Source organism: Balaenoptera ricei, chromosome 4, assembly GCF_028023285.1.
Source record: "Balaenoptera ricei isolate mBalRic1 chromosome 4, mBalRic1.hap2, whole genome shotgun sequence".
Lineage (NCBI taxonomy): Eukaryota > Metazoa > Chordata > Mammalia > Artiodactyla > Balaenopteridae > Balaenoptera > Balaenoptera ricei.
The window spans coordinates 2,317,359-2,336,860 of record NC_082642.1 but is presented as its reverse complement, the minus strand read 5'-3'; the positions used below and the strand labels follow the sequence as shown (position 1 = coordinate 2,336,860).

At 42.3% G+C, this 19,502-nt stretch overlaps 2 protein-coding genes across 6 annotated transcripts in view; one reads left to right on the top strand and one right to left on the bottom strand.

The window, feature by feature from the left end:
• The window catches only part of KCNAB1 (potassium voltage-gated channel subfamily A regulatory beta subunit 1), a 408,264-nt gene that overhangs the window by 315,887 nt on the left and 72,875 nt on the right, over positions 1-19,502 (top strand). For all 5 annotated transcript variants that reach the window (XM_059920067.1, XM_059920065.1, XM_059920066.1 and 2 more), the window contains exons 3-6: positions 6,903-6,940; positions 11,654-11,733; positions 13,975-14,019; positions 17,649-17,693. In XM_059920067.1, the coding sequence (XP_059776050.1) occupies positions 11,669-11,733; positions 13,975-14,019; positions 17,649-17,693 (155 nt within the window). In that variant the 5' untranslated portion in view covers positions 6,903-6,940; positions 11,654-11,668. The remainder of the gene's footprint in view (positions 1-6,902; positions 6,941-11,653; positions 11,734-13,974; positions 14,020-17,648; positions 17,694-19,502) is intronic.
• On the bottom strand, positions 1,819-3,118 carry LOC132365155 (G2/mitotic-specific cyclin-B1-like). The gene is given in 2 exon segments (XM_059921844.1): positions 1,819-2,217; positions 2,219-3,118. Coding segments are annotated over 2 exon segments (1,299 nt in total).

The window sequence follows — 19,502 nt, the reverse complement described above, 5'->3', positions numbered from 1 at the left end:
AATAAAAGAATGAAGAAAAGTTAACTGTGGCATAATAAATATTATAATTGCATTTTTATATTGCCTTCTTGATAGTTATAAAAAATATATGCAAAACATAAACAAGTCAAACTACAGTATAGAAAAAGAAGTCACCAAATCTATAACGCTAAAATGATCCAAACCCAAATTGAGGGACATTCTATCAAGTACTTGATCAGTGCTCTTCAAAAGTGTCAGACGAGGAAAGACTGAGGAATGTCACAGATCAGAGGACACTAAGGAGACATGAACATGAAATGCAGTGTTGGGTCCTGCCTAGGATCCTGGAACAGAAAAAAAGGACAATGAAATTCAAAAAAAAGTCTGTAGTTTAGTTACTAGTACTGTACTAGTGTTCATTTCCTGGTTTTGATAATTATACTATGATGATGTGAGATGTTAAAGGGCCAGGGAGGTAGCCTACCTGCACAAACGTTATTACTTCTGAATATCTAAATATGTCTTCATACAGGCAAGGAGATCATTTAAATGATATGCATGTTTCCTTATGCTTAGAAATTACCCTGTAAACCACCACCAAGGTAATTAAGTAACCAAGATAGGTATGTGTGTGTGTGTCAAGGTAGTTTTCTTTTTCTTTTTATGTTTCACCGATCATTTTCTATGCCCTGGTAGGTGTATGCCAAGGGCCTCAAACAGAGGTTTTCAAAGCATATATTCCTTGGTACATGAAGGAGTTTCATCAGAAGACACAATAACAGTTCAAAGTTCTCTTTATACTCCCACTGCTTTTAAAAGGTTAGAAATAACAAGTGTCAGTTAAGTAAAATGATCTTCTAAATGACATCCCACTAATTTGAGATTTCACAGTGAAATAGTCATATGCCATCCTATGTCTCAAGCAGGCGTGTTCTCATTAGAGAGAGAAAAACGATCAAGGAAACTGCCACCGAGGGTTTTTGAGGATTGTATTAATTAATTAATTAATTACATCTTGTGGAGGGGAGTAGTAGAGATAAAATCGTATAAGCAGAGTTCCCTTGTCCGGAAAGCTGCCACTTGATCCCTCTCCATCCTGAGGGAATATGTCCCATTTTTAAGTGGCAACTCTTCCTCATGGGTGGCGGTGGACCCTGCCTACACTGTGCCCTCACCCCCCCACCCCCAGGCCTTGCAGCCAGGGAGAAGGACCTTCCGCCTACCCTTCTCCAGGAGGGGGCACTGCTGCGTGGGTACCAGGGGATGGGGAGAAACACATCAATCTCATAGGGACTAGAACTGAAGACTATTGATGAGCATTTTTCATGTTTCTATAAATCAAAATAAACGTTTATTTGGTGGGAAACTATCCCAGTATTTTGTACATTAAAGATAGTCAAAAAGTCAATTCAATTCAGTTTAACCAGATAATTACCAACCATCTACTAAGGACTCACTTTCATTCTAGGGCTGTGGAGGTAAGAAGATAAATGAAATAAAACCCTAACCCTCAGATAGCTTACTCTCTAGTAGAGGATATAAAGTTTGTAAACAAGTAACTATAAAAGATATAAATAGCAAATGTCTAAAGGGCCAGGGACGTAGCCTACCTAAACAAAGTAAGCTGAATGGAAGAATGACAAAATCCCCAAAATGGAACCAACCTCTTCATTTTTACTACATTGTGGTGTAGGCGTATAACTTAATGTAAATATATATGATAGCCATACCCTTTTTTTTTTAAGTAAAAAGGACTACAACTTTATTAAAAGTAAATAAATGTAACATATAATGTGTACAGATGGCACATGGTGCCAATTTTATTTGCAGATTTTATATAATTCCAAAGTTCGCAAGTTACACCTTTGCCACAGCCTTGGCTAAATCTTGAACTAGTGCAGAATTCAGCTGTGCTGGAGTGCTGATCTTAGCATGCTTAGACGCAGCATACTTGTTCTTGATAGTCATGTGCTTCGTAAGCCCACGATTCACCATGACTATATTCTTAGCCAGGTGTTGCATAACAACAAGAAGGGATTCTTCAGTGTATGACAGGTAATGCTGTAGAATTGGTGTCAATTCACCATTATCAAGAATTTTCAGTGCTAAGCAAAAAGCTCCCACTGCAATCTGAGAAGGAGGGAAGTGCACCATATGGTAGTTCAACATAGTTAGTTCCATGACATATTTGGTCAAAGTATGTAGCTTAACATCAGCCTCTCCAATCTTAGACGCTCTCCGAAGGAAATGCAGGCAGGGGTAGAGGGCGACCCAGACTAAAATTTAAAGCTCTTAGAATCTTCATTTCCATCTGTCTGATTTGGTACTTAGTGTAAGTGTTGTCAGTCACAAAGGCAAAGTCACCAATTTCTGGAGGGTACATTTCCTCATATTTGCTTGCAATAAACATGGCAGTGACACCAACCAGCTGCAGCATCTTCTTGGGCACACAATTATCCTGCATGAACCGATCAATAATGGAAACAGTCATGTACATGGTCTCCTGGAGTAACCTGAATTTCATCTGAACCTGCACTAGCCAGTCAATTAGGATGGCTCTCACGTTTCCAGTGACTTCATGACCCAGTAGGTATTTTGGTCTGACTGCTTGCTCTTCCTCAAGTTGTCTCAGATAAGCATAGATATCTTTTACATATTCACTACAAAGGTTTGGATCCACTCCATCTTCTGCATCCACATCATTCACTGTAAGAATTACATCAGAGAAAGCCTGACACACATATTCTTCTGCAGGGGCACAGCCAGATGTTTCCATGGGGCTTGGAGAGGGAGTATCAACCAAAATAGGCTCAGGCGGAAGTTTCTGTTCTTTAACAGGCTCGGGTTCTGGCTCTGGCTCCAGATCCGGCTCCAGCTAGGGCTCCAGCACAGGTACAGGAGTCTTTTCCAGAGGTTTTGGTAGTTTTTTAGCAATAACTTTTCCAGCAGCTAAAGTTTTTGCTTCCTTTTTCAGGGGCAGTTTGGCCTGTGGCTGTTCACTGACTTTGTTACCGATGTCCCCAAGAGCTGTTCTTGGCCTTAGCCCGGGCTTAGAGGCTGCAACAGTGGCCACAGGCACGCACTTTGCGCCTGCCATATTGACCTTCGCATTATTTTCAGCATTAATGTTCATGTTCCTGGTGATCCGGAGCACCATGGCTTCCTCTGCACCAGGCAGTAGCTCAGTGGGGAGAAGCAGAGCACGGGAGCCCCCGACCAGCCAGGGACCTTGAACCCACCACAGGCCAACAGCCGTTCCTCCGCAGCACTGATATCCATATTCTATTTTATATTTAAACTTTTAATCTAAAACTGAAAAAGAAAAACATCTATTATTATTATTATCATTACCTTGTAATTCATTACTGCTTTGACCTGACATCAGAAACCTAATGTCTTTTCTTCTGTACCAAAATGTCAGGCCCTGTGGTTTTCTCTGTGATGTATGGTATGCAGCCTTAAATATGTAAACTGGGGTTGGTAAGTAGTTTTTTCAGATTAATTTTGGAATAAAACTGCTCCTAAACATAAGCTTTTCCCGATGTGGATAGGAAGATTATTTCCTCCAAGATGGGTGTACAGTCCCAGCTTTCAATGTTGTCATAGACTTCAATACCATTTTGTAGTACAGTTTGATAACTTCATAGCCCTGCATCTGTACTATCAAAAATTAATTAAGAAAGGTAAGCTAAATAATACCAGTTTATTTTCCGAAAGCGTGAAATCCAGTATTCAAAAGCCCCATTGCAGAGAATAAATTTCAGGCTACCATTTTCATATCTGGAAACTGACTGCAGTTTTGGAAGATGAACCAAATTATTCTTTAACAATTGAATTTTCCAAAGACTTTGTTGTCAGTACTGAGAGAAGCAAATGAGACATTTGGGCAAATACTTCTGAATGTCCCAATAGAAAAATATTCATATGGTGTTGATGAGGTATAATGTCAGCAAGAAGCTTGGGACTTTGAGCCAATCTTTGCTGCTAAGTGGAAATGGGACTATTTCCTCTGATGACATGAACAGTTAAAAAAAATTCTCTCCAACATCACAGCACAAGTAAGCCAGCAAATTCATTAAGCAAACACTGACCTGATTTTGCTCCAAGATGTAGAAGAATAGCTGAGTCATGATATTAATTAGTGAATCCATGGCCTGTTTCGTTTTAGCCCAAAGCAATTCCTGATGAATGAGGAAATTAATGGATTTATGCATAGTGCCCCTACAAAATACTGTCACCTCTGATCTGTCGCTTGATGGGTCCAAGGTCAGCCCCACCCTTTGTGAGAACCTGATCTGTAGTAACACTTACAATTTGGAACAGTGCCTTCTATATCCAATGGTCTGAGACCCTTCTCATCACAAAGTAATTTTGCCTTGCAGAGACTTCTTGTTCAAAACTTCTTTGACCCCTCCAAGATTCTCAAAACATCGCAAATAAATATAGCTAACAGCGTGCTGTTACTTATATCTCTGTGCTCATTTGCTGCAATAGAAGATGCCACCAATAATTTAACTTATCCTGAAAGTTTTCAGCCGTATTTTTAACATGCTGAGCGACAATGTTTCTGCTTATATGAACATTTGCAAGTGCTTGTTTATGCTCTGGACACAATTTCTGCTACATTCAAAAGAAACTCTTTTATAAAAGTGTTGTCTGTAAAAAGGTTTAGATGCCGAGGCAATTTTTTCACTTAATAGAGAACTGCATTTCACAGCAGATCATTTGTTTTATTCTCATTCAAAACAAATGCTGCCATTTCTTCAGTCCATTAAGTTTCCCAACGCCCATCTTTTCTGTATACCAGTCATGGCTTGTTTAATTATAGTGCCTTAAGTTGTAATTTTTCTGTTGTAAATATTTTTTGTTTGGATATTCTTCACATCCACCAAAAAAAAGTGCACCCCTATTTTTTCTTGAAATACTAAACTTTGTTTTTTAGGAGATGCACAAGTCCATTTTTCTCTAAATTTTACAATGAGAAAAATAGCAGTAAACACGTGGTACTAAATAACAACTGCCAGTTGATTTCAGTGTTGGAAATACAAAGGAAAGTGTGTGACCTTTGACTAAACAGGGAGGGTATAGCCCTTCCACAGAGGGCATTGCCCCTCAGATTTAGGGGATGTCTGCCGTGTGGGGACACTGATCCTCTGTTGTTAAGAGAAGCTAGAAATCAGACTTTTAAAAGAAATATCTCCTAAGATAAAGGAGATTAATCTCTTAAGTTATCAAAATGTTGGTAACTTATTCCAAGTTTATTAAAATATCAAGTGGGTCAACATTGTTCTTGCCAGGCAAAACAAGTCTGCAAGCTGAGTGCAATCTGTAAGCCACCCATTTACAACCTGTGGGGATGTAGAGTGTAACAGTAAAATAACCTATATTCTACCTCTGTTTAGTCCCTGAGAACTAAGAAGAAAAAAGGTACAGTTACATCAACATGCTTCTATGGAATATGTATCCAAGTGCCATAATTAATTTGGAAGCTTACTGATGGGGCAGCAAAGTGCAGTGGAAAGGAAGCCCCGCATGTGCGGGAGTCCCGAGTGTATCACGTATTAGGTTGGTTGATGTTAGAGTCCTCATCTGGAAACTGGGATAATAAAATTGCCTTGTAAGTTTGTCAAAATGATTAGAGATGAAAGTATACACGTTTCTCAGTGTCCTGTTGGCATTTGGAAGATGTTCCGTAAACAGTAGCTATCCTGTTATTACAAAACACAAAACATAAGTTTCCAACCATATTTCTTTGTTGCCCCCACAAACACGAACTGTGCCCAGCCACCTCCTGCCACCCCTCCCTCTCCACATCATGTTTCACTCCTCGGAGCAGGAGCCCACGCCGCGGCTCATCAGCCCACTCAAGTTTTCTACTTGCCTTGCCCATGCTCTTACCTGTACCTGGAATGCCTGTCCCTCCCCTCTTCATTCAGCTCCTTCCTTTGCAACTCAACCAAAGTGTCACCTCTTCTCGGAAGTCTTTCTTGAGGGCCACCTCCAGTCTGAGTAGAGCACTCCCTCCCTTCCTGCCTTGTGTTTGCCTCCGTCATGGCATTGGTTGACTAGTATTGTCAACTGTGAGCTGCTGAGACACAGGAGCTGGGGCAGTCACCTCACTGTCCGGAGCACCTGGGTGCAGTGCCTTTGCCTGGCATGTAATTAGGGCTCAAAAAAAAAAAAAAAAAAAGATCAAGGAGAGAATTATGAATACGAATGAGGCGACTATAGACTGGAGTGGAAACAGCCCACTCAGTGTCTGCTTCCCTCTTGTTTTACAAACGCAGATCTTTGGCTACTGGTTATGCCTCTCCTCCTTGCCTTCCCAAACCTCACGCTGGCTACTGCCTCTACGCCACCCCTAAACCAAAGGCAGTTTCCATTCTGGAGTAGCAGGTTGGAAGAGACAAGATGCTTAAGTGTCATCTCCTGGGGCTTGGGAGTGGGGACTGGAAGGACCCCTGAGAGGGTTCCTTTTGAAAGGGAATAGAGAACACAAAATAGAGTCCCTCACTGGAGGCAAAGAAAGGGAGAAATGTGACCCAAGGTCTTACCTTCACTTTCAGAACTGATAACTTCTTAGCTAAGCTGGAGCAAGAATGGGTGCGCAGCCGAAGTGGGCTTGGGGCTTCTTGCACAGCAGCATACATGGTCCTACGTCAGAAGAAAAAGAGTTTAGTAGACAGGGCTTCCATTAGCACATACTGGGCCTTTGAATGAAGAAAAGGCATCCAGAGGGATGCAGAGGAATACAGATCCCTGTTGGGGAACTTAGTGACAGGAGGAGGATGGGCAGGACTTCAGCCCCCAAGTGCTCCTCATCCGAGTACCTTCACGAACAACCTACTGAAGTAGCCCTGATGTAAGAAAAAGTGTTTCCCTTACTGCGCAATATTAGAAAAATGATTATGAATAACATGCAAATATTTATTCTTTTCCAGGAACATGGGTGACATTTGGAGGTCAAATTTCAGATGAGGTGAGTTACTTTTGGCTTCCATTATGCTGATTGGAGAAAATGCAGAGCAAACAATTTTACAATACAGTTTCTGGGATTCTGGCATTTTACAAGGATAATAGTTTAATCACAGGAAATGGCTAAGACTGACTTAAAGATTATTTTCCATTTTATCTTGCTTCTTGTATTTTTCACATTTAGACTATTAATAGCCCTTGAAGCTGTCAATCTATTGTATGTGCGGGCTCAATAATAAGAGAACAAACCAGTTTGGAATTAATATTTAGTGACTTAATGAAAAGATTTTATTGCTGGTGTGTGTGTGTTTTAGCTTCACCTAGAGTGACCAACAGGTCCCAGTTTGCATCGTTTCCATTTTAATATCTCTCAGTCTTGGAAAAACTGGGACAGTTGGTCACCCTGGCTTGGGCAAGTTAATTCAACCTCTCTGTTCCTCATTTTCTCATATGCAAAATGGGATGATAATGTTGACCTTGAAGGTCTGTTGAAAAGATTAACCATGTAGGGTAGCAAACACACAATAAATGGGACCTATAGTAATTGTATTTACTACAAAACTCCTTTAAACCTTCATTTACACATTCAGAACGGTGCTTACCAAAGTAATATTCTTACCATTGCCTTTAACGATTACCTTCACGGCTTAAGTGAGCTATGCAAGCATTGAGTACCAACAGCTTCCCTGAGGAAACCCCCTCAGGTCTCTCCAAGCCTTTCTTGCCTTCCTCCATACCACTGAGGAGTAGAGATAGTGTATTTGAGTGGATACACTCAGTGGGATCCAGCTCACTCTGCATGAACAGTAGATTTGTTAACATTTCCATTTACCAACAATTGCCACATCTGTAAAACGCAGATGATGGCCCCTAAGATTAATGAAGGGCTCAGCCTGGTGCCTGGCCCAGGACAAGCCCTTTATAAAGGTAGTTCTTACTATCATCCCTAAGGAGATGCTTGGGGAGATAAAGGGTCTTTTCCACAACTCGCAAGGTCACCGTGTTATTTAATAGATCCATAGGGAGGAGTCTTATCTGCATATTTTTATCTGTCTGAATTTCTGTTCCCAGTGTTGGGCATAGGTCACCACAGAGAGCTTGTTGCAGAGGGGAGTCCTTGGGAAGCAGACCTCTGGTGGCAATTAGCATGCAGAACAGTTATCAGGAAGTTGGGCCATGATGCAGTCTCAGCAATGACCTCAGCTGACCCCATGGGGAGCTCTGAAGCTCAGATGGCCCTGCAGGTTGTCCCAAGTTGGCGCAAGAGGAGTTGAGTGCTTATATCCCTTGTATGACCAGTCGTTGGATAGAGGCAGCCCTGGGAGGCAGGTCTGACCTTGGGGTAGGTGACTCGCTTTAGCCAGGTGCCTTCTGATGGCAGCATTCCTATGAGCTGGGGGAATAAGTCCTTGAGCTCTGAAGGAGGACCAGGGTGGTCATCACAGGGTCCACTCCAGGGCCCTCTGACTGGCATCAGGAAGGGTGAGTTGAGGAGGCACAGAGGCAAATCCATAGATATCAAAGCAATGGCTGCAGACTTTAATCAGTTGCAAAATAAGTGACAAGGAAGGAAGGGGGTCTAAAGTTAATAATCCCCTGTATCTAGCCTGTGCATAACCTTTTACTGCCTGGTATGGTTTTTGGAGCAGAGAAAGACAAATATATCTTCCCTTTCGGAGCAGAAGGGTCAACTATAAGCATATTATTTCCCCCTTCATCTTTGCTCTCCCTTTGACAGTGTCTGCTCTCTGCTGCGGTGAGCCCAGCTTGCCCAGGTCAGAGTATGCAGGGCTGGCCTCTGAAATAAATCATTTCAAAATTATGATTCTGAAGACTACACAGTAAAGCTGTTGTGAATGACTACAGAGGCTCTCACCTCAAACGCAGACCAAATAGCGATTGTCCTTCCTAAGAGCAGCTGTGGCTTCCCCCTAGGGCCCGGCAGAGAGACTGCCAGCAAGGAGGAATGAAGGCACAGCCAGACCACAGTCACACCCGTGGCTGAATTGATGGAGCTCAACTATTTCCATGTGGCAACGTAGGCACAAAGCAGATACAAATATGGGATCCCGGGATGAGCGCACCGTAATGTGCTGAGTGACATAATCATTAGTGCCGCCTTGGGAGATGGTGATGTCCTCGTTATTGGGAGAGTTCAACCGTTTATTGAATAGCCACTTGGCAGGCATATTATCGAAAGGATTCAAACTGGAAGCTAGATAACGCTGTGAGGTACCTCCCAAAGATGATTTGGCTTCATCATAAAACCAAGATAGATGTTACTCACGTGAATTATAATATTTTAAAACAATGATAAGAGTATATTACCATCTTATAGCACTTAATTTTCAGAGTTTTATTTATGTTTTCTCATCTGTGACATAGTTAAGCTTCCTTCATTTGCAGGTAACAGTAAACTCAACTGAAATTGGCTTAACCAATAAGGGAAAAAAATATTTTTACTTTTAAATTAGAAGTGCAGAGATAGAGCAAGCTTCCAGGTTGACTCATTCAGAGCCTTCACTCCATTTACTAGTGATTCTCCTGACCCTGTGTTCCTTTGTATATCAACTTCATCCTCAGGTAGCAGCAGGAATTCTAGACCTCAGAATAGTAACTCCAGGGAAGGAGTGTCGCTTCTAGAAACTCTGCAAGCAAGTGTTCCCAGAAGTCCTCAGCCAATCTCCTCTCACATCTCACTGGCCCAGATGTGTCACATGACCTTCCCTGAACCATGTCAGGCCCACCAGGCCTCCCTTAGAGGGAGGTAAGGTCAGCTTCCCCTGAGACCTGTGGGCTCCCTAGGGGGCCTGAACAGAATCATCCTCATTTTGCAGATAAAGAAACTAAAACACAGAGAGGTCAAATGATTTGCCCATGTTTATGTATCTGGTAAGTGGTACACTCAAGGCCGGACACTGATCCTCTGACTTAGTTCAGTGATTTCTTTTCATTATTCCACATTCGGATCTTCAAATCCCATGATTGGGAAACATCTCAGCAATCATTTAGTTCAATTCTCCATTCAGAATTCTCCATCTTATCTTAAAATTTCTCCCGAGATAAGATTTTTATACACATTTCCCAATCATAATCTACTAGTATGTCATGTGACATAACACAAGGATGATACACAATACAAGCAAGCAAAATAATTTCTAAAATATAGGGCATGGGACTTCCCTGGTGGTCCAGTGGTTAAGACTCCGTGCTTCCACTGCGTGGGGCGTGGGATCGATCCCTGGTCAGGGAACTAGGATCCTGCATACTGCACGGGGCAGCCAAAAATATTAAAAAATTAAAAAATGTATATATATGGCAGTCATGATGGAAAAACTATACTGTTCTTAACTTTTAACTTCTACTTAGGAGAAATGTCATAATGGTAGCAAATTTAAAGCAGTAATAACATTTTTGCTGCTGTTATTCTAAAGGATTTGCATGGAGTCCATTGTGCTAGCCTGACGATTTTCTTGGTATGCCAATTTAAAAAACAACAGGAAAAGAGTTTATCTTGGAAATGCTGATGAAGCACCTTTAGCCCACAATGAAAAACATGATGGAAAAATCAATTTCAAATATTTGTGAGGTGTGTAATTTTTCAGTTGACTAATAAGTCTATCAGCAAAATGAAAAAAATGCCCTTTCTCCAGTGTTGTTTATCGCTGTCCCTCCAGAGCCATCCCTCAAGGTGTGGTTTATAGCTATTCCCTGTGCTCTTCTGTCGCACTTGCCACTCGTGTTCAGCAGCACGAAGGAAGGAACAAGGACCCTGGAGGTCTTAGGCTGACCTGTGAGGCGCCGGTGCGCTCACGCCCTCCTCTCCGTGCAGTGTCAGTGCGGCTAGTTGTTGTTCTGTGATGGTGCCTGGGGTTGTGCTGAACTGTGCGTGGCAGGAGTTTTCGAACAGTCCCAGCTCCATGTAACTTTTGGTTCAACAGTACAGTCTGCTAAGCCTCCAGGGAAAAAAGGCACAAGCTTTTAGGTCAGGAGTCACCCAGCTGCCAGAACCTACTGGCTTGGGGAAAAGAGAAAGAAGAGAAATGAAGTCACCAGGGATATAAATGACCCTCTTGGTCCGTGAGATTGCAATGCCACAGAGCATGTTGTCAAACCACGTCTTCCAAGCAGAGTGAGAAACACAAGTCTCTCCATCTCACTGTGTTCCTGGTGGCTGACTTATCCCAGTGCTGAAGGAAATCCCTCAGTGCCCAGTATAGGTCAGAGGGAAGGGATACTTTTACCCTATTCAGGCAGGTTGAATCTTCTTTTTTCTTTCTTTCTTTAATACAACCGAGAAAAACAAGAATGGTCGGTGAAATTTCCATGTTCATAAAGACCACCAGAGGATTCCAAGTTGCTTCCCAGCTTTAGAAAGTATTTGGCTTTTACGACTGACCTTTTTTTTTTTTTTTAACATCTTTATTGGAGTATAATTGCTTTACAATGTTGTGTTAGTTTCTACTGTATAACAAAGTGAATCAGCTATAGGTATACATATATCCCCATATCCCCTCCCTCTTGCATCTCCCTCCCACCCTCCCTATCCCACCCCTCTAGGTGGTCACACAGCACCAAGCTGATCTCCCTATGCTATGCAGCTGCTTCCCAGTAGCTATCTATTTTACATTTGGTAGTGTATATATGTCCATGCCACTCTCTCACTTCGTCCCAGCTTACCCTTCCCCCTCCCCGTGACCTTTGCATCCTCTTGCAGGTTGCTGAACGGCTGATGACAATTGCCTACGAGAGTGGAGTGAATCTCTTTGATACGGCTGAGGTCTACGCCGCTGGAAAGTAAGTCAGTGCCTGATGTGTCTCTCAGGTGTCATTTCTGGAACCAAGAGACTCTGCCCAGACCATTGCTGACAAGGGTCTGTCCTTCCCACAGATGTTGATGCCGCTGCTTTTCTCCCTCCCTCTCCCACCATCACCAGAATTGGGGCTATTGACCATCTCTGGGCCCCTCTGCCTACCTCTGGTCCCTATATGAAGAGTGGACTGGAAGCAGTTGCCACATGAGGGGCAGAGGTGGTTGAGATCAGCGTGGTGGCAGTGGAGATCGATAAATATTAGCTGAATGTAATTAACATAAGTGAGCAGATTCCAGCATGGTGTTCCAAAGCTAGTCTCATAAGTTCATAACCACACCTCGTAGTTCCTCAACCCCGAGGGAAATGGACACATCCTCTCTGCAGGGAAGCAGGGACTGCTTTTCCTGTTTGCAGGCCTGTCCTCCACCGGGCATTACAGGTAAATCAGAGATTAAAGGAGGGACTCCCAAAGATGCCAAGAAACCCAATATATTTTATAAGAGGACATTTCAGACCCCATTCTAAGGACAGAGAACGCTGCAAAGAGGCCTTGCTTCTTTTGCTGGAGAAGTCACAACTAGCTGTAACCTTCTTACGGATCTGAGAGCAGGTTTGGGGCTCTAGGACAGGGCTCACTGCTAAGTCAGAACACATGGCTGCTGTGCCTTCAGGGTCCATGCCCTCTGCTGCTGCACAATAAGCACATTCAGCAGAAGTGGAACGCCTTGGCCTCCTGCTGTGAACGTGGATGCAGGAAAGAAGCTAAACATCTGGACAGCTGCTTGAGCAGCTCTGCAGTTTTCTAACAGGGCTGAGGAGTGTAATCACCTGTACGCCTAATTCCCCCGCTTCCAGGTAAGAGTAACCATCAAACTGCTGAATCAGGTTCATCACTGCCTGATAAAAGTGCATTTTCCTAGCCTGGGTTTCCTCCTTTTCAAGGGCAGGTCTATGTTTAAGGACCATCAGGGAGGTTCAGAGCTCACATCCTTGATGTTTTCTGTTGAGTCCAAGGAGAGAAAATACAATTGACGAGGCCTTGTTCCTTTCCACATCCTACCCTAGCTCAGCGTTTTCTTCTTTTGTTAAATCCTGCTTATTACCAAATGGGCCTAAGGATGAAAAAGGGGGAGTGATTAACAAGTCTTTTAGAGCTATGTTTGTATTCCTGTTGTGAAGGATAATCGGTCCTGATTAATTATTGATTGATTGTCAGTGTGTAATGAGATAGGTTCCCACTGTGAAATGCAAGGTTGCAAGAGAGACTGGGGAAAGAACCCAGAAGTAACATTCAATACGTGTGTACTTGGGGCATGCCCCCCAGCTAACCCACCTCATGGTTTATTGCCAGGCTGTACACTCCAACAGAGACAGATGCTAATGGACAAAGTGCTGATTATATTGATGTCCCCATTCACAAAGCCTGAGAGCCCACCTACTTCTTACAATGTTGGTCTGGCTGGGAGGAACCTAGAAGAAAGTTTTGGTCTCCTTAAGCTTGGGTCCCAGCTGGGGTAGGTGGAGGGGGAGAGGATGGTGAGGGTGTCTTCAGAATAACTCTCCACGACCGGTGTCAGCGGCAGGAAGGACACTTCCCTATGACTTCTTATATCCTCCTCCTATGACAACGCTTGTCACTGGAACCCAGGACCTTCTTTATGTGGGCTTTTGCATCTACAATCCTGGCTTTGGGACATCTAAAGCCACACATGGGTTCTTTTACCCTGCAAGATCGCCTGGAGTCAGTATTTTCTGTCTGAAAAGCATGAGGTCTCATTGTCCTCCCCAGTCACAATCGGAGACCACAGCCATCAGAAAGAAACCCTTGACTCCCTTTGGATACCACCAAGCAGGACAGTTATATATGGGATCATTGGTTCAAAAACACCAAACTGCCAAGTGACTCTGCTGTTTCCTAGTATCAGGACCGCAGGCGGTCTCCTGCCAGTGTGTCAGGATTTGGCAGGTGCTTCTGGAATGCTCCAGGAGCAGGATTCCGCAGGCACAGGATTCCACAGGCACAGGCACAGTTTCCACAGGAAACTCAAGCTATCCCCATGCTACAAGCAGAAACAGTGGAAACTCTGCTACCAGCCGAGAGCAGCTTCTATTTTCGGGACATGTAGGCACTGAGAGTTCAAACAAGGAGGGGATCTGGTGTTTTGGATTGACTCTTGCGTTTCCAGGACACTGTATCCTAAGACATTATCTGTTTCCCCTTCAGGGCTGAAGTGATTCTGGGGAGCATTATCAAGAAGAAAGGCTGGAGGTAATGCATTCACCATAATCATTTACTTGCCTTTAAAAAGACTGTTGTTATTTTGTACCAGAGAAGAGAAAATAAAATTGCATGACAACTGACCAAAAGGCTGTCAAAAAAAGTCAATTCTTAGTAAAGAAATGATTTACAGCGCTTTGAGAATAAATATTAGGGAGCTCATTACTTGTGCTTCAAAAACTATTGACTTGTCATTGATCACAATGAATTACCATGGGTTGAGCAGAGAATGTTCATGAGATATTTGTGTGTAAAAGAAAGTGGCATTTTCATGGTTTCTGACTGCCATTTGTGGTAATCTGGTGAAGGAAGCCAGCTGACAGAAAACTTATTGTCTCTACACACATATTTATGTTCATCGTTCATTTTATTAACAACTCTGGATGCAAAGAAATGATGAAACAAGAAACCCTTGGGATAAATATCCCAAAGCTTTCTTATGTGAACACAGTTAGCCAGCATCTCTCCTGTGCGCTGGGAGCCCTATTATCTGGGCATTCAGGAAAGTGCTTCATCTGCTATCCTTGAGGGGTCCTGTTGCATCCCATCACCTTCTGGAGCCAAAGCCAGTAGTTAACGAGTGATGCGATAGTGGCGGCGGGGCGGGGGGCCAACCCCCTCCATCTCACTACACCTGTCAGCCCCAACAGCTACTTCTCCCCCAGCATGAGTACAGGATCAGGCAGAGTCCAACCAAGGCCACAGGACAAATCTGGAGTCCTCTTCTGCTCTGGTATAAGATCTGCTGATGGCCAAGTAAATAACCGTTCTATAGGACGAGTGGAAATGGAAACCCAGAAGTGTATGGCGATATGAACAAATAAACTTTGGTGACCTACTTTCTCCCTCTCCCTCTCCTCTTTCCCTACTCCAGGGACTGTAAGAGTGTGAAAAGAAAATTGTATTCAACCTTAAATACGGAAGAATATTCACATCCCCACCCAGTCCTCCACCTTGCCTGAGTCACCTTCCTACTCAGAATGTTGGCTCATCCATCGCTGCTCAGATAGGACTGTATCACTTTCTCAGGGCTGCTGTAACAATGTGCCACAAACTGGGTGGCTTAGAACAACAGTAATTTATTCTCTCTGTTCTGGGGTCCAAAAGTACAAAATGAATATTTGGGCAAGGACATGCTCTTTCTGAATCCTTCTTTGCCTCTTCCTAGCTTCTAGTGGTTGCTGGCCATCACTGGCATTCTGTGGCTTACAACTGCAGCTCTTCAGCCTCTGCCTCTGGCTTCATATGGCATTCTCCCCTCGTGTTTCTGTGCGTCTTCTTATAAAGACACCAGTCATATTGGATAAAGGGCCCACCTTACTCCAGTATGACCTCTTCTTAATTTAACTAATTACATCTGCAATGACCCTATTTCCAAATACTCTCACATTCTGAGGTACTGGGGGATAGGACTTTAACATATCTTTTGTGGGGGACACAATTCAACCTATAACAGAGACCTTGGAGATGAGTCCACTAATGTCCAGTGAAATCAACAGCGAGGTGTCGGCTGCCAGAGTACACCTGAGGATGAAGGGGAAACTTCGGTGCTGTATTTCTCTTCCCCTCTGCATCCAGAGAATGTCTACTCATCACTCACCATACTTTGCAAAGCTTCTTATATACGTTTTGTAGAAAATAGATTAACATGCATCTTTCACAAACTGCCTTTCTGTCTTGCAAATAAAAACTCAAGGTATCCCCATGCTACAGAAAATTGATATCAGGTCATATCAGTTCACAGCTGCCCACCCAGGATTGCTGAAAAGATAAACCATAACATCACAGCATGGAGGCTACAAAAGCAGTTTCAACCAGCATCCTTGCCTACTTGTCCCAAGACCACCACTTGCTAGGTGTGTTGTCCAGGGCAAGTTACCTCTCTTTTCTGAGCCTCACTTTCCCCACCTGTAAAATGGATGGCATAACTGTTCATGGAGTGTTGTGCTGATAAAGTGAGATAAGGTGGACAAAAGAATATTGAAAGCTGTGCTATATCAATGTGAAATACTCACAATATCATTCTTCACCCAGTCAGAAGAGTTGCTCTAGATGCCTCTGTGAGGTCAGTGATGATTCATCAGGTTGTTGTCTACTCTTGCTATTTGAACATAAATATTAGTGTGCACATCCATAGAGGATGTGCACACTAATTTTACAAACATTTTACAGAAAGCCTAATTTTGGAAAAATAAGTCTATGGTGGTCTAAGGATAGAATGTGTGGCCTTGGCAGGCCCAATTGCTCTGAATAATCCAGAGGGCTGCACTCATTTTTTAATCAGATTCCATCCAGAGCTTTGTGTTGAAGCTCTGAAAATGTTTGCTGGAGGAGACCCAGCTCCCCTGTGGCAGGTTGCTATTATACTACGTATCACGAGGTTGATGGATTAACCTGGAAAGTGCGTCAGCCCTTTTGGGGTGTGTAATCTCCAGATGCATATATTTGTAGACCTTCTGTTACAGTGATTCAAATTACTTTTCAGGGAATTAACTTCAGGGGGATGGGGTTACTGACATTTTCTACACATTTTTCTTGTTGCAGCCAAGTTGTCAGAGTTGTCACCGCCATTCCGCATTGGTTATCATTAATCACGCTAGGCTTTTATATCTGAGGACCCCAGGCATCGACTCTACAGCTGAATTATAAATGCCTTGTTTCAAATACTACTGAAGTTTGGTCTTAACCTTTGAATCTCAAATGCCTTTTTTTTTCCTCGACCAGTTCAATTGAATTATATACTTGGAGAAAGTAAATTACATTGAGATCTGCCTCCCAATTTTAAATTATATGACTGTAGTTCTCAAGACATATTCATATTCCACAGTCATAATGGTGCGATTGCATTTCCTGCCCTTGGGTGTGGTTTTGAGGAAGTAATGAATTTGCTGACAAGATTTCCACAGTTCATTCCCTTAGGAATAAAGTGGTAAAACTTTGAGTTAAGGATTTTTAGGATTGTTTTTCTAAAATAACATTTCCATTTAATAAGACACTCAGAGAAATTTTATTCCTACTTATTGACTAAATGTATTCATATTTCCATGTAGTCAGTTCTTTCCTGTGAATGCAATTGGTTGCATGACTCTTTCCAATTAGTTGGAAAGAGTCATAACTCAGAGACACTAAGGTCCATTGTCCTTGGCAGAGGGTGGATGTACCCCCAGGAAAGTTCATGATCAATCAACACTATGTCAGATGCTCGATGAGTGTTAGTTGGTGACCGTCTATTTGAGTTCCTAATGCAGTCCATGCTTTAAGTCTTCTTACTTACTCTTCTCACTTTCCTTTCTGACTCTCCATGCCTACCACTCACCTTTGCTTTACTACCACCCAATCACCTGTGTGTTGTCACAGCCCTCCTCCTCCTCATCTGGCCCCTCCAAGTAAAGTTCCCTTCCCTTCAGAACTCTTTCTCTTGGATCTGACTTCAAGTCCCCACTCATCAGCTTCCCTTTGTCCTTAGGTTTCAATGACATAAATGAACAAATTTATCTCTTCACCGATTTCTTAAAATGTGAGGTACAATAAATTCTTTCTGGTGCTATAATAATAACATGACTCAGTACTATAACCAGCAATTTATTTACTATTTCTCTGTGTGTTTGTTTAACATACAGGAGGTCCAGCCTGGTCATAACAACCAAACTCTACTGGGGTGGAAAGTAAGTTAAACACCTTTTATTTCCTTGACAGGAAACTTAGATTTTTATTTGCTTTGATTCTTTTAGGCAACCATTTTACATCTAACATACTAAAATTAATTGGTTTGGAAAGAAAGATTTTTTTTTTTTCACTTGAAGGAAATAGCAATTAGCCTAGGATTCAATTTTAGCTAGATACCCCCAAAGAAGTTTAGTGCAAAGCATGTGGTCACTTGTTACTAAGTGATTCATGGAGATTTTTAAATACCAACATCATACTTAGAACCATTTCCAAAATAGAGTTCAAATTTCAGGAAAAGAAAATAAGCACATAGCATCACAGAAGAAAAGCTACTCAAATCTGCCAAAAACTCAGAGACTTCTACGGAAAACGATGATAAAAATATCTTGTCTGGCCCCACGTGTAAGTCTCTGATCATTTCTGCAGAGGGCTCTGAAAATGCTGATCAAAAGGACCATTTCATCGAAGAATAACAGGAAGCTGCCTGTATCACTCTCTGTCAGGTCAAATGAAAGAGTGGTCCTCTCTCTGTTGTGGGATGCAGAACAAATTTCACAGGATGAATTGGCTTCTGATGGGCCTACTGGTATTTGAGCTGTTACTTATATTATTCAGCAGGACTTAGAAGACTGGCCTCTTTGTCAAACATGTGAGAAAACAGCAAGCTATTCCCTATTCTTTTTCATGGAAATCTCAACGATCTCCATGGAGTTCTAACAAAAAACAAAGACAAACACAAACAAACAAAACCTTATTTATTTCCCTATAATTCATAAGGAATCGTTAAAGATAAAATTGAAGGGGAATCTTCCAATCAAAATGTATATGTGTATACACACACTCATATTTTAATGCTGATTTTGAGTTTGTTTATGATAAATATGAAGAAAGAAATATGAAACTTAGATTTTTATACCTATTATAGTCTATTTGAAAATAAAGCCGCATGGTGCATATGAGAAACGTAGGTTTATATTGTGTATACTCTGATTCATGGTACCATTGGCTGGTGCTATTGTCTGTGATTTAGTAGTACTCAAACCCTTGCCTATGATTTAGAAATAAACAGGAAATAAGACAGTCTGAAAGAACCATTATGTAGTAGAGTACTACATACAGTATTATCTAATATACTTTTAAAAGATACAAAATCACCAAAGGCACATGATTAACTACTATGTTTTAAAAGGGAGTTGCTGGGACTTCCCTGGTGGTGCAGTGGTTAAGAATCCACCTGCCATTGCAGGGGACACGGGTTCGATCCCACATGCTGCGGAGCAACTAAGCCTGTGCGCCGTGCTCCACAACTACTGAGTCTGTGCTCTAGAGCCTGCGAACCACAACCACTGAAGCCCGCGTGCCTAGAGCCCGGGCTCTGCAACAAGAGAAGCCACCACAATGAGAAACATGCACACCGCAACAAAGAGTAGCCCCTGCTCACAGCTAGAGAAAGATGGCACGCAGCAATGAAGACCCGACGCAGCCAAAATAAAATAAATAAAATAAATAAAATTTTTAAAAAGGGGGTTGACAAAGGTATTGGTGTTAAAGAAGTATTTCATCAGTACTTTAAAACTCAAGGACCACATTTCTTTCTAATTGGCTAGAGTCTGAGAATGGTCTGGGCAGGCAAAAGTCCATTAAATATTCATCTTCTTAGGAAACTAATTTAAGGAAGACTCGGTACATCACCTTTTAAAAGAAAATAGTTGTTTAATTTCTTTTGGAAGTCAAAAGTCACTTTCAAATTTACTTCCTTTCTCAGAAAAGCCAATGCTGTCAGTAGCCCGACAATCTTATAGCAAGCT